Here is a 14,180-nt window from a genome sequence, read left to right as displayed (position 1 = left end):
CTATAAAGAGTGGCCCTTCTCCGTGTTAAGCCGCCCTGCTTCTCTCTCCATGATTCTAACATACTCATTACCAAAGAACCTTGAAGTAAGACCTCTCCTCCAAGTTTAACTTCATTCCATAAAGACTCAACCTGGCACAGCGCCCAGAGGTAAGATCTCTCCTCCTTTAAGTTTCACTTCCTGACATTCCATAGAAACTCGACCAAGAAGCAAAACATGGCTGCCACTGCCCCATCGAAGCCGAGGGACCAATTCAATTGCCCTGTTTGCGGGTATAACAACATGACTGTTGTGAGCATTTGCGAAGGAACCCTCCCCGGAGGAGCGGCCTGCGAGAGGAAACTGCCCAAGTTTGCCCGAGTCAAGGAATGATCCAGTAGGTACTCACAATCTTATGCTTGGATAAGTCCTAATATTCTTAGCATATTCGGAATTTCTCTATGCAGCAATTTACCGTCTAACGGCACTCCTATCTTCTCAGATACCAAGGCTTCAAGTGACCATGCCATCAACTAGAGACTGAGGCCACGCAATACCAATCCCGGATGAGGGTTCAGCTGTCTGCCATGCTCCTATCTTCCCAGAATCCTCCTATCTTCTCGGAATCCCAAATCGTGAAGTGACCATGCCATCGACTAGAGACTAAGGCCACGCAATGCCAATCCCGGATGAGGGTTTAGCTGTCCACCACGCGATCAGCGTTGTACCATGCCCACCACTTCTCCGCAACTTCGAAAGAGCCCATAGCCTTTAGCCCCCCAAGCATGCGGCGCCTATAGTCAACCCGTTCGTCTTCATCCTCGACAGGAAGATCCAGCCCCGAACAGAAAGAGAACTTTGTGCGGACCCACTCCCTAGGAACAAAGCCAGCACTCTCCCAATCTAGTATCGCAATCGAATCTTCTGCAAGGTTGAGAACGATGTTTCCAGGCCCTAGATCGCAGTGACAGAAGACAAAAGAGGAGCAATCCATGCCCACATCCTTGCAATTGTTGACGAGGTGCTGAGGATCGCAGTCATTCTCTCCAGATCTGGACAAAAAGAGGTCTGAGATATGATGACCATCGACGCCAGTGATACTATCGCCCTTCAATACGGCCAGTTGCTCGCATATGGTAGCGATGCGGTCGACATAATGTTGCTTTGTCCGCTCATCCATGCCAGGCCATGCTTCGCCGAGCGTCTGTCCGGGTAGTCTGCTGGTAACGAGATAGTATCGTCCGTCAAACTCAGCGTGGTAATGGACATGCGGGATGTCAAAAGTCAGGCTGGCCTTGTGGTGGTGTAGGTATTCCAATGTAACATGTTCCCGGGTAGCCGTCGGCACAAGCAACTTCTTCACTTTGATGAAGGCTTCGCCAACACGCCAGACCGCAGAGGCCGCTCCAGCATCGTAGACTTTTTGGATGATACTCGTATTGGACAAGGGACGCGATTCAGGCATCGGACCGGTGGCCTCCGATAGCACAAAGAACGAGTTCTCGCCATCGCTCCACGAGGGTTGAGTGGACGACGGGGAGGATTGACGAGAGAGAAGTAGCTTCTCCGCGAGTATCCAGGACCCATCTGTGGTCTCCCGTATGGACTCATTTACCGCATACGTCGCGTCCATGATATGACCTCGTGACAGGTGTACTTGATGTAAATGGGTTGGCGGTGATTGTGAATGGCTTGGAGGAAAATGCTGTGCGTACTCTCAATCGAGTGTTCTTGACGTTTGTAGCAACGGACTCTCTAAGAAATGGCGAGATATTTCTCAGACTAAGATCTCGGGCCAATGCCGATCTCAGAGCTGGACAGCTTGCAGTTCGGGGGCCGAGGAAGAAGGCGTTGGATAAAGAGGTGCGGTTGTGTTTGATCTTGTGGGGGTTGATTGCAAAGGAGAAAGCAATTTAGGGCGGTCGCGCACCACCTGTGTGCGAAGAACACAGACGCACATAACAAGTTTAGCCGGGCCTATCGGTCGGGCACCAAAAACACATAACAAGTTTAGCCGGGCCTATCGGCGTCATGTGGCTGGGAGGCCGACAGCTCTTCTTCGTTGTGAATAGAAGAGAATGATGGGAGTGATGCTTGATTGATGTGTAGCGGAGAAGTTAATATTTTGGCCCTTGTTATGTCTATCATCTATCGTCCTACACCCCGCCTGGGACATAACTGCAAGTCCATAACTGCAAGTCCATAACTGCAAGTCCATAACTGCAAGTCGACCCCGACTGGCTGCCTGTCTGCAGCATATCATGCTTCCTTCCTCCAATATCAAAACTGACCAAGAACAACAACCTAGGAAAAAACCAGCCAAACCCTCTGAGAATCTCTAGAAATCTGTTTTCCTCCTGTTCCGCCTAGGTAGTAGGAGTAGAGTAGGTCATCCAGACTCGACATGAGCTAGGGAACTCGTACTTCTCTGACACAGATACTTCATGCTACCGGTAGATCTTCAGCTAGAGGTTGACATAGACATGGTCAGGAAGGTGAATAGCCAGCACGCTTCTGACTAGCAAGTGAGATAAGGGTCTCTCAAGATCAGAATAAGGAAATCGGCACAAAGGCAGGCAAGTGCAGTGAGAAGGTTTTTCTGCTATTCAAGGAGAACCAAGACTGAGCTCAACTCAAAAGTGAATTAAGATTGAGGACCAAAGGGGCAAGGCCAAGCCATTGTGACAGAGGGCTTTTCCGGCTTGAGGGACCGTGAAGTGAAGATAATGATGGTAGTGGTGATGCTTGACTGATGTGTAGGGGAGAAGACAATCAAGCTAAGATTTTGGCCGCTTTTTATGTCCATCAGCCTACAGGTGGCGCCTGCCCCTTACAGTTGCAGATCACTCCCATTGGTGTTTAGCTGGTCGACTTACACAAATGACCTACCCAGCCCCTCTCTGCCCCGCAACACCATTGATCGACTGGCTGGCCCGGAGCTGTTGCTTGCCACCCCAGGCCCTTCAGGGCTGCCTAGACCGGGCTGCCTGGCTGGCTGTGCCCCAGTGAAAAAGGGGAGGGCTGGACAGGAGGCGGAGGAGGGGTGGCCAACGATTTGTTTCCGTTTCGTCCTGGAAGTAAACAAAAGGAAACGTATCTCCCCCCAAATTTATGGCCACCCGCTCTCCTGCCTTTTTGCAAAGGAGGAAGAGCAAAGCATTCCTTTACTTTTCGAGATTCGGGATTGCGACGGACGGTGTGAACTTTGTGACTTGGAACCCCACCGTACGTACTTTCTTGTGGTGTGGAATCGAAACAAGGCGGGGAAAGTTTGATACCCCGGCCAAACCGATCGATCCGGGATATCTTGAGAGGGAATCTTCGCCGGCGCGGACGACGCGAGTTCATTGAGAGTGTCCTGTTCCCGGACAGGCGAGCATTTGCGGAAAAGACTTCCCTCTCGACAGAGGTTCAATTTCTACATCCTGAAAAGAAAGAGCTGCCCGTTTCCATTGGGAATCTTTCTCGGGCGGCGTTTCCAGCGACGGGACAAGCTCGGAAGCCCGTACAGGACTTTGAGTCATCAATGGCCAGCCTGTTCGGCCGCCGACCGTCAACGCGTAGGGCACCGCCGGTGGTGCTCGTGGCGGCGGCGACGCCCTCGACCTCGACGCTCAGCAGCACGACCTTCTGGCACGACGACGAGGACGCCGTGGTTGGCGTGTACGCCTCGCTGCTGGACCATCCTCACCAGCAACCGGCGCCGCAGCCGGCGCAGCACCTGCAGAGCAGCGCCTCCGACGGCAGCCGGTCGGCGGCGGATCTCAGCCACCAGCAGCAGCAGCAACAGCAACAGCAACAGCAGCGCGACTGGAGCCGGCGGAGAGCCGGATCCCTAGGAAGTGCTGGCGTCTTCTCGCTGGCCTTGCGGCACGCGAGCTCCGGAACCGGCGGGTCGCTCGGCCGGTCCGGGTCGTGGTCCGGGCGTCTCAGCGGCGAGGGCCGGCCGGTGCGCAAGCTGGTCAAGGAGCCGAGCGGGTCCGCGAGGCCGTCGTTCTCGGTGGAGATCTCGGAGACTCACGCCCGCGCGCCGGCTGGCGACGGCGGCGGGCGGCAGCGGTGGGTCGACGAGAGGAGGGGCGGCGGCGGTGGTGCCGAAGAGCTGGGCAAGGAGAAGAAGGCCGGGGTTGTGAGGAGGAAGATGTCGAGGCTGAGGGAGATGTACAGGACTGGTGGTGGCGGTGGTGGCGGTGGTGGCTCGGGGAGTGGCGATGCTGCGGAGAGAGGATGAGGTTTTGGTTCCTGGCAGACTTTTCTTGACAGGTCAACGGCTTTGCATCATTGGAGTTTCTCGAGGCTCGGATTTTCTTAGGGGGGTTGAAATCGGCATTTTCGGGCTTGCGGCATGGATGATGATGGTACAGGTTACCGAAGCATATGAAGCATAGAAGAGTGCGTGCTTTGAGAGCATCACGTTAGATCTGTTCTGGAGATGATCATTCATTTATTTCCATCAATTTGATAATTCCGTAAACGACAATGACCGTCTGGCATTGTGAAAGAGCCTGACTTACGCTCCGTCTTCTGGATCAAACTTGCAGGAACCCAGAGTCCTGCTTTTTATCGCTCTCCTCTTCTATAAGACTTTCTGCTCTCCTGTACAGGGAGTATGAGACTAGGAGGAGAGGATGTGCTTCAACCTGGCTCGAGTCCATCGCAGTCGCAGTCGACTTACACAAACAGATAGAAAAACATGTGAAAATGTTGGGACTGCAACATTCGATACAGCGGCCGCAGCGCTACTCGGTTAGGCGGCTGTCCCTCTGGCGCCCCTGTTTTCGGCAAGATGTGGGACCGACCTGCCCGTCGCGTGCGTCATTAGGGGCCAAAAAATTTCCAAGATGGCATGACGGGCGGGATTCATTTTTCCCCGACGCGGCGTCGATAAAGCCCTCGATCAACCGTGGCTGGCTGGCTGTGAATGGATCGCAACAACAACGAGTCCCGATCAGCAACGGCCATGCGAAGTATCTGCCTGTGAAGGCGCTCTACTTCAAATGCCCAATCGCTCTTGAGCGCCCGTCTCCTTCCCAACAGCATGAAGGCCACGATATCTCCCCTCTCTGTGGCTGTCCGGGGCACTCGCTCCTGGACGTGCGCCAAATGTCGCAGCCACCCATTGATGGCTGTCCGCGCACCGAGACCCTCCCAGACTCGAAGATTTGCGTCGTCATTCGCTCGTGAAGACTCACGACAACAGGCACCTCCCCGGTTCAGGAGAAAAGGCGCGGTTCTTCTCACGGCTACCGGTGGCGCTGCTGGCGCAGGGCTGCTGGCGTTCACCGACGACATCAAGGCGAGCTACGATGCGGCGGAGCGGACGGGCAGGGTCGCGTCCGCGCTATTCATATGCATCAACGAGTAGGTTGATCACCGTCCAAGAAGCCATTGGGTTGCGCCGACTGACTGTTCCGGCCCCAGTTACCGAACTACCTTGAACCAGAGGGAAAAGACAAGCGACGAGGAGGAGCAGACGCGGATGCTCAAGGATTGCCACAAGAGGTGTGCTGTACGGACGCTCAGGGTACTCGAGAAGAATGGCGGCATCTTCATCAAGCTCGGCCAACACCTGGTAAGGGACATCTCGGCCTGCAGTCGCTCTAGTTTCTGTTTGCTCACAAAACGTCTCTGCAGAGTGCCATGAATTATCTCCTGCCCCTCGAATGGACCACGACTTTCATTCCTCTCCAGGACAAATGCCCCGTCTCCTCACTCGAGTCGATTCAGCAGATGTACAAACAAGACACAGGTGACGAGCTCTTCGACTACTTCTCCGAATTCTCGCCCGAGCCGATCGGCGCTGCTTCCCTCGCGCAGGTACATCTGGCCACCCTCAAGGAAAACGGACAGAGGGTCGCGGTCAAGGTCCAGCATCCGAGCCTCGCTCAATGGGCGCCGCTCGATCTGGCCCTGACCAAGTTCACCTTTCAAACATTGAAGCGCTTCTTCCCCGAGTACGACCTCGAATGGCTGTCCTCGGAGATGGAGGTCTCGCTGCCGCAGGAGCTGGACTTCCAGCAGGAGGCCGCCAATGCCATGCGGACGAAGGAGTACTTTTCACACATCCCAGAGCTGCCCCTGGTTATTCCGCAGGTCATATCTGCGCAGAAGCGGATCTTGGCCATGGCGAACGAGTCTGGCCACCGCTTGGACGACTTGGAGTACCTCGACGCCAACGGCATCGACCGCGACGAAGTCTCTGCGATGCTGGCGCGCATCTTCAACGAGATGATCTTTGGCGAGGGCGCGCCGCTGCACTGCGACCCCCACGGCGGCAACATCGCCATTAGGAAGAACGACTCGCGGAGGCGAGGCCCCTACGGCGCCAACTTTGACGTCATCCTCTACGACCACGGCCTCTACCGCGACATCCCCATGGACCTCCGCCGCTCGTACGCCAAGATGTGGCTCGCCGTCATCGACGGGGACATGGACCGCATGAAGAAGTACGTGTACGAGGTCGCGGGGGTCGGCGAGGACAAGTTCCCGCTCTTCGCCTCGGCCATCACGGGCCGCGACTTCACCGTCGTCAGCTCGTCCATCACGGCCGACAAGTCCGAGGACGAGAAGAAGAGCATGGGCGACGCGCTGCAGGAGGGCCTGCTGGCGGACCTGGTGCAGATGCTGGGCCAGGTGCCGCGCATCATCCTGCTCATCCTCAAGACCAACGACCTGACGCGCAGCCTCGACGAGAACCTGCAGACCCGCTCGGGGCCGCTGCGCTCCTTCCTCATCCTGGCGAGGTACTGCATGCGCACCGTCTTCTACGAGCGGCTCGAGGAGATCGGCCGCCTCGGCTCGCCCTTCTGGCCGCCCAACGCGCTGCGCCTGCTCGCGGCCTACCTCGGCTTCTGGCGCGTCGAGGTCAAGCTCGAGGCCTTTGAGCTGTGGATCGCCGTCAAGCGCGCGCTGGGGATGAACACGGCCGTCATGGGCCTGTAGAGAGAGCGTTTGCGTAGTGGGGGGGCATAGAAAAGGGGGCATACATAAACGTATATATACGTATACGGTCACTGATAGAGATTTGATACCTAATGAATAGACAGCGGGAACTTTTGCTTTGAAACAGATGATGACTTTCTTTTGTCCCTGTCGCTGGATTTGTTTATGTTAGTGATGCTGTCGTGAGGTCGGAGGAGGTGGTGGTTGGAAGGCGACGAACCTTGCAGCCTGTTCTAGGGTTGCTGGTTAGCTGGGAGAGCGCTTCGTCTCCCTTTCTCACCAATGCATGAGAGGATACTGCCATTCAACATCTCGAATAACCAAACTTTGCTTAACACGTAGCTCAATGTTTGGTCAGTGAAACGCTTGTTTGAATGGTAAGTGATGGTCGACTTAGTTGATGGGTTGTTAATAGAAGAACTTGGCGGCCATCAGCCACATCAATTTTAGGTAGTGGGATAATCTATGCACCTAGGTACATTAGATAGTGGGATACATTAGGTAATTGTATCGACTAGGAAGATAAGAACACACCTGAGCTCAGCTATATATAAATAGAGGAGTTTAAGGACAGGAGGATGAAGTTAGTAGGGATAAGGAGGAAGCTAAGGGCAAGGAGGTTGAGGGGGATGAGGGGGATGAGGAGGACGAGGAGGACGCGGAGGAGGACGAGGACGAGGACGAGGACAAGGACGAGGAATCTATATATATTAGATAGTGGGATAATCTTAAGGAGTTCTAAAGTAAGGCTTTATATTGTTATGGTGTGTGGTGATCTTGTGGTGGCTATATAGGAGAACTCGATCCTGCCTCGCGTTGGTGCTGCCACAACCCATCGCAAAGGGGCGTCGGCGGGATCGTCCTCTGCTTTGCATGCACCAACCTTGACTTTCAGGTGGCCTAGGTTTCTTCTGGCTGGTAGAATGGGTTCTTTCGTCAACAGTGCGTGTGTCTCAACCCAATTGATATCCTTCCGTTTCATGACCACATCTATCACGCCGCCATTCTTGAGGTATTCGAGGGGGGTCGGCTTGAACCTTATCGCCTCCAACATACACCTCCAGCGATCAGCAGTGATGCCAACAGCCTCGTGCTGCACCTCCGGGCCAACCATGATGTACTCTGATGTCTCTTGCTGAGCGCTGCCGGGAATCTCATACAGCACCTCCGGGGCAATCAGGGTGCACTCTGATATCTCTTGCTGAGGGATTCCGGGCTTTTCGTACAGCGCCTCCGGGGCAACCAGGGTGCACTCTGATGTCTCTTGCTGAGGGATTCCGGGATTTTCGTACAGCACCTCCGAGGCAACCAGGGTGCATTGTGATGCTTTTTTGTCTCTGATGAAAGACTCAATTTTGTCGTAGTCGAAGTTTGAGGACCTCATTGTGAACTCGACTTTGCATGCAGGTCGAGTGGCCGGTTCAACTCGCTGTTGAATTTGGGGTGGTGGTAATGGGGTCTGTAATGGCTTCGATAGTGGTGTCGACATTTCTGGCACTGGAGTTTGTGATGGCGTCGAAGCCTGAGCTCTCTATGTAATCCAGGAAGAAAAGCACAACCGGAAGGGCGTCCCGTGGGCTAGCAGCTCGAATTAGCAAAACGAAGCTCGTTTTGGGAAAGCGAGACTCGTACATGGGATCGCAGCGGCCGCCCGCGGTGCAGCGCTCGTAACGTGCACCGGCGGTCTCCGAGTCGTAACATCGGCCGTCGCTCTTGCCCGCGAGGGCGGAGCGGGCACAACCCAGACATGGAGGGATACGCTCGGATTCAGCGCTGTGAAACGGTCAGACGAGCTTTAAAACGGGGAAACAAACCGCGAAATGCCTTCAGATCACATAAGCTGGAAAAGGAGCTGCGTTTCCTACATTCACAACTCGTTCACGGCATTGCTGGTACGCCATTACAATGTCGTCTACGTAGAAGAAGAGCAGTACTCCGTCCTTCTAGTAACAACAAGGCTCATGCGGTATTGGATCAAGGCCTGCACTCCGTAGGGTGCTTCCGAGTTCCGTTTGCCACAAAAGAGGCGCGATTCGCAGACCATACAGTGCTTTCTTGAGGAGAAGGATCCTTGCGTCCTTTCCTAGCTTCCGATGGCCTGGAGGGGCTCTCATGAACACATTGCCATGCGGATCTGAGCTTGTAAAACTCCCGTTGTTTAGCAACAGACAATCCCTCGGGTGGTTGGTCAGATTGTGGTAATGGGGTCTGTAATGGCTTCGACAGTGGTGCCGACATTTCTGGTGGACCTTGTGATGGCGTCGAAGCCCGAGCTCTCTTGAGCTTGTAGAATTCCCGTTGTTTTGGAGTTTGTGCGTCTCCAACAATGAGTGGATCGTTGGAGAGATCAATGACGGGTACTTGTGCTTCGTTGGACGGCTGTGTCCTCTGACGCTTGGGGGATGGTTCCCGGATCTCCAAATACTCTTGGAACCTTTCTGCTTTGACAGGGTCTTCCATGGCTTCAACGATCACTCTGACTTGGTCTCTGGCGGCATCACTCTTGCCTTCTCCCTCAACTGCCTTTTCAAATAAGCTGAGGAGGTTTTGAGGGAATCCGCTACCCTCGTGTACCACCTCATTCTCGACGAATATGTTCTGTTTGGCGAGGGAATCGGTCAGTATGTTTATTAGATGCCAATGAGGTGACTGAATACTCACAAGTGAGGTGATCCTGACTGACGTAGTGGTGAGATGTTGGTATGGTGCTGGTCTAGCGATTCAATGATCTAGTGATGTGTCTGGTGTCTAAGATGATAATGATGATATCAGTGTCTTGATCTATCTTGATATTAATAAAAGATATGAGTGTTGTACTCACATATATATAGATGCCGTTTCCTAAGGTTCGTCCCTCTGCTCAGAGAATCGTTTGGGGGATGAGAAGGATAATGAGAAGGATGGGAAGTTTGGGAAGTTAGGGAAGTTTAGGAAAAAGAATTGGTGGTGGTCCATTTTGTCGGGCAGAAACGAAATTTCGATAAGATAAAGAGAGATAAAAGAGATGAGCAAAGCGGTGAGCAGCGGAACTCACCATCAAGAACATCGCCCCGCTCATATGACGTGAAGGCGGTCAGCATCCTCTGTCGTGAACAACATTATTAGCCACACCAGCACAGCAAGGCACATGCCAGTCCAATGCACAGCACAGTCAATGCATATGATAGATGCATCAGCACTTTCTCGAACTCGACACCAGACCAAGAGTTCACATTTCTTGGGCCGGGAGACATTGCAAAATGTATGCGGATCGCGGTGTCGGTTCCCTCGATCTAGGCTGGTTTTTCTTGCCAGGTACCTTATCTTCAGACTCTCATCCGCTTTTGAGCGGGAACTGCGCAGAGAGGGCCTTCTCAAAATGCAAGAATGGCTCATTACAATCTGGGAACTCGACTGAACCCCCTCTGGTCAACCAGCTCGCACCCGACAAACCTCGTTCCTTGACCTTGGTAACAAGAACAGCATTGGAAACCCAGAGGCTCTGGAAAACTCGTCTTCAGCACTTCGACGCTATCGAGACCTCCAAGTGCGAGGTAACTGCATTGGCAAGAATCCAGCGAAGAGAACAAGGGCAGAGCAACGCAGAGTGGCACACAGAGTCTGGCACGTCGATAAGAAGGTAAGCATGCCAAGGAGAAGTTATGTACAGAACCTGACGAACAACAGGCCGGTACTCATGTACCCAAGAAAAGCGGGAAGAAGCCTGCCGTACACCAGCCCGTCAAGACTCAGACACCATATCGCTCTTTACGTAGGATGCATCACCAACTGACGAAGCTTGTCAAATCATCACAAAGAAGGTCACCTCCAGTGATGTTATTGAAGTTACTCTACCGTAGCTTGTGAGGGAAAGACTAGAACAAAGCGATGATATCTTAGGGAGCTCAGAGCATCTCCTACTGTGCTTGAGATTTATATGTTATGGTCGGCACTGTATGCTTCTGATTGCTCTAGCATCACCTGCAGCTCATTCCACTACAGCCAATTAGCATCATATAGATGGGCCTCAAGAAGTCCCCTTATAACAACCTTTAGGTAACTTCCTTCCTTGCTCTTGATATACGGTGTAGCTGGACTCAGATGAGGCGGCTGATTGGACGAACAAGGTAATTCCCTCTGTGTGTCTTCTCTCATGCCCTGAATTATTGCTCTGTCAGTGTGCGAAGCCACTTCATCAAATATGCCGTAACCACGGTGTCACTGGGACCGCCATCTGGTTGGTAACTTGCGGTCTGAAGGACAGCCCTGGATGGGATTCGTGTCGCTAGCGTGTAGCCACCGTCTTCAGGAGTCACCATGCCTGTACCTGTATTTGAGTATGCCGCTCTCTGGATCGCAACCACTGCTCGCAGATTCCCGTTCTCGTCGAGGTTTGGTTCCAAGGGAATCCAACCGAAATCGCCAACGTGGAGAGGGGTCAACGTGACGCCTTGCTCACGCCATGTTCGAACCTCGAGTTCCGATAATCCCTGAGTCACTCTGAATGCCTTTGCCTTGATCTGCTGGGTCGACATTTTTCTGTTAATCTCAGGCCCCCATATGTTGGGGGGAACAGACTACGTGGCAAGTGATGCCGATACGATGTCATTGTGATGCCGATTCGATGTCAATGTGATGCCGATTCGATGTCAATGTGATGGTGATGAGGGGGGGTGATGGAGAGGGGTGCAAGAATAATTTATTCCATGAGTGGAGAGCTCCTGCCTAGATCACTAATTTCAAAGCCTGGTTTCGGAATTTCAAAAGGGCAGGAACGTGACTGGTAGCAGCTATTTTCTGAAATAAATCCATCCTTCTCCCACCATGACACCAACTCTTCCCACCTACCTTGTCCATGACACCAACTCTTTCGACTCGAGGTGTCCAAGCAAGACAGCTGGCAGAGCGAGGCCAATATTTCTGAAATCTCCAACATCAAATCTATCGTTCGACAAAGTTTGGTCCAAATCGAAGGACTCGGTGTTTCGACCTTCAGATTGCCGCCATGACGACGACATATCAGAAGAACCAAAAAACGCCAGAACAGGTCGCTGAGCTGGTCATAAAATCAAGGAAGCACTGCCAAGATACCTATGGAATGCAAGCTTCAACCAGAGCATTGCAGAACAGCTCGAACACATCACAAAGGCAGGCCGACTCTCTGAATGCTCTCTGTACCATACCATCAAAGTCCTCGCCAAACAGAACATATTCGTCGACCAACAACTCATTACAATGGTGACATGGAATGAGGTGGTATACGAGGGTAGCGGATTCCCTCAAGCTTATTTGAAAAGGCAGTTGAGGCAAGAGTGATGCCGCCAGAGACCAAGTCATTGGCATCATAAACATACTGACCGATTCCTATAGCACCTCTACTCACGACGTTTTCTGTTCTGCCGGATACTATAAAATATATTATGACTAAGATAGAGTTTGTTATTAATATCTTACTTCTTTTAGAGTCTTTCTCTTTAACTTCTTATATGCATTAGATAGTGAGATGAATTAGGTAATTGGATCAACTAGGAAGACAAGAACACGCTCGAGCTCAGCTACATGTGGATAGAGGAGGGCCGGGTCTCGAGCATCTACCGCGCGCGCGCCGGAGATGATGTCAGAGGAAAGCGATCAGGAAGCGCATGGAGATGGGCGGTCGGAGGAGACCCGGAGGCCCCAGACATGTGGGGCCGGAATATGATCTTAGGATGTGGTGGCTGATAGACAAGGGAATTTTGGACGTATTCATCAGAAAGACTATTATCTTCCGCCCATGGCTTTGCTACATGGAGGAGTTCAAGGGCAGGAGGACGAGGTTAATGGGGATGAGGAGGAGGAAGCCAAGGGAGAGGAGGTCGAGGTCGAGTGGGATGAGGAGGACAAAATCAAGGGGGAGGAGGACGAGGAGGACGAGGAGAAGAAGAAGGCGGAGGAGAACAAGAAGGAGGAGGAGGAGAAGAAGAACGAGGAGGAGAAGAAGAACGAGGAGGAGAAGAAGAAGGAGCTTGTGCCGGGAGACATTGCAAAATGTACGCGGATCGCGGTGTCGGTTCCCTCAATCTAGGCTGGTTTTTCTTGCCAGGTATCCGGTACTAAAGGCCACTGGGGAATCCTCTTTTTGATCATTTGAGTATCCAGAAACCCCATCGATTTTAGGTAGTGGGATAACCTATGGGCTCCAGAGCGACCATCTTTGGCTCGCACTGCTTGCGGAGCTATCGGACCAGGGTCGAGGAGGTGGCTCCTATACTGACCGACTGCATGCATGCATGCATGCCAGAACTATGTCAGGAACGACTGTAACGATGCCGGAAGCTCCTGGGAAGCCTGCAACCTCGGAATCGATGCCTACCTGCACGAATATCGTGGCGAATCGAGCTGACGACCCCGATCGAGCCGATTTATTCACTATTACAATGGGCCGGTACCCAATACCCAACGGCAACAACGCAAACACAGAGTCACACCTCAGCCTCAGACTCTACCAGGAGTCGATGACACTACAGACTATATACAGACTGACAGCAAGTTCTATCCTAGAAATGTGTGCTTGTTTGCATTCTGAAATCCGCATTTGCTTTCAACCTCCTGAGCCAACTCCCATAAGCCCATAAATCTACAGTTATTTATATAGATACTGCTCTAGAGTTTCTGTATTACACTGACTCTTTCGATAAGCTTATCAATGCCGGCTGGAAGGTAGTGAAGGAAGTTAATTTCAAGTCTATCAATGAGGATTTAGATAGCGCGGAGGTTAAGGAGAAAAGCTGATAGAGACTCTGGGGGTCCAAGGGCTTGACAGGATTGATCACATGTTCCTCGCACGCGAGGCATACCTGACGAAGATACAGGCCTAGTCTTTATCACATCTTGAAAAAAGAAGGTTGGGCCGAAATCCTGATGTCCTTTTTCGTCTCTGTCTTCCTGTCATTCTTTTCTTCCTTGACCTCGTCCAGGGACCGGACGCCGACAACACCAAGGTAAGCCGCTCCACCCTCTCAAACGAGGCTAGGATCAGCTATGTGAATGCCATGCCTTGCATGATGGGCCACCGCAGCCAAAGATCGAAATGTGTGTCGGAACGTTACGTTTTGTTGGTACAGTATGCTGAATGCCAATTACACGGCAGAGACACACATACAATACCAAAAGTTCTTTTGCTAGGAACGGTAATTATGTTTCACGAGACGGACATACTGCAAAACTATGCGGGAAACACTAAGCAATAGAGTACAGGCATTTTTATGAGAAAACTGCGTTGTGGTATTGATAGCTAAGAA

The 14,180-nt window shown here is 52.4% G+C and overlaps 7 protein-coding genes across 7 annotated transcripts; 3 read left to right on the top strand and 4 right to left on the bottom strand.

The window, feature by feature from the left end:
• Window positions 1-676: 676 nt before the first annotated feature.
• E0L32_008291 (uncharacterized protein) lies at window positions 677-1,612 on the bottom strand (the record flags this gene model as incomplete). Its single annotated transcript, XM_031143130.1, has 1 exon — window positions 677-1,612. One exon carries the CDS (start codon window positions 1,610-1,612, stop codon window positions 677-679), a length of 936 nt encoding a protein of 311 aa, XP_030992433.1.
• A 1,893-nt stretch (window positions 1,613-3,505) lies between these two features.
• E0L32_008290 (uncharacterized protein) lies at window positions 3,506-4,210 on the top strand (the record flags this gene model as incomplete). Its single annotated transcript, XM_031143128.1, has 1 exon — window positions 3,506-4,210. One exon carries the CDS (start codon window positions 3,506-3,508, stop codon window positions 4,208-4,210), a length of 705 nt encoding a protein of 234 aa, XP_030992432.1.
• Window positions 4,211-5,017: 807 nt separating this feature from the next.
• E0L32_008289 (uncharacterized protein) lies at window positions 5,018-6,921 on the top strand (the record flags this gene model as incomplete). Its single annotated transcript, XM_031143127.1, has 3 exons — window positions 5,018-5,340; window positions 5,401-5,551; window positions 5,614-6,921. 3 exons carry the CDS (start codon window positions 5,018-5,020, stop codon window positions 6,919-6,921), a joined length of 1,782 nt encoding a protein of 593 aa, XP_030992431.1.
• Window positions 6,922-7,672: 751 nt separating this feature from the next.
• Window positions 7,673-8,305, bottom strand: E0L32_008288 (uncharacterized protein; the record flags this gene model as incomplete). The annotated part of the gene is made up of 1 exon (XM_031143126.1): window positions 7,673-8,305. One exon carries the CDS (start codon window positions 8,303-8,305, stop codon window positions 7,673-7,675), a length of 633 nt encoding a protein of 210 aa, XP_030992430.1.
• Window positions 8,306-8,342: 37 nt separating this feature from the next.
• On the bottom strand, window positions 8,343-9,381 carry E0L32_008287 (uncharacterized protein; the record flags this gene model as incomplete). The annotated part of the gene is made up of 2 exons (XM_031143125.1): window positions 8,343-8,694; window positions 8,963-9,381. 2 exons carry the CDS (start codon window positions 9,379-9,381, stop codon window positions 8,343-8,345), a joined length of 771 nt encoding a protein of 256 aa, XP_030992429.1.
• A 1,682-nt stretch (window positions 9,382-11,063) lies between these two features.
• Window positions 11,064-11,435, bottom strand: E0L32_008286 (uncharacterized protein; the record flags this gene model as incomplete). The annotated part of the gene is made up of 1 exon (XM_031143124.1): window positions 11,064-11,435. The coding sequence occupies one exon, from the start codon at window positions 11,433-11,435 to the stop codon at window positions 11,064-11,066; it is 372 nt and encodes a 123-aa protein (XP_030992428.1).
• A 1,238-nt stretch (window positions 11,436-12,673) lies between these two features.
• E0L32_008285 (uncharacterized protein) lies at window positions 12,674-12,996 on the top strand (the record flags this gene model as incomplete). The annotated part of the gene is made up of 2 exons (XM_031143123.1): window positions 12,674-12,929; window positions 12,983-12,996. 2 exons carry the CDS (start codon window positions 12,674-12,676, stop codon window positions 12,994-12,996), a joined length of 270 nt encoding a protein of 89 aa, XP_030992427.1.
• Window positions 12,997-14,180: the final 1,184 nt, after the last annotated feature.

The sequence above is a fragment of the Thyridium curvatum genome (assembly GCF_004353045.1).
Source record: "Thyridium curvatum strain D216 chromosome Unknown NODE_54_length_294788_cov_77.042876, whole genome shotgun sequence".
In the NCBI taxonomy this organism is placed as follows: Eukaryota; Fungi; Ascomycota; class Sordariomycetes; order Thyridiales; family Thyridiaceae; genus Thyridium; species Thyridium curvatum.
The sequence above is the reverse complement of the archived record's forward strand: the minus strand, read 5'-3'. Positions and strand labels throughout refer to the sequence as shown.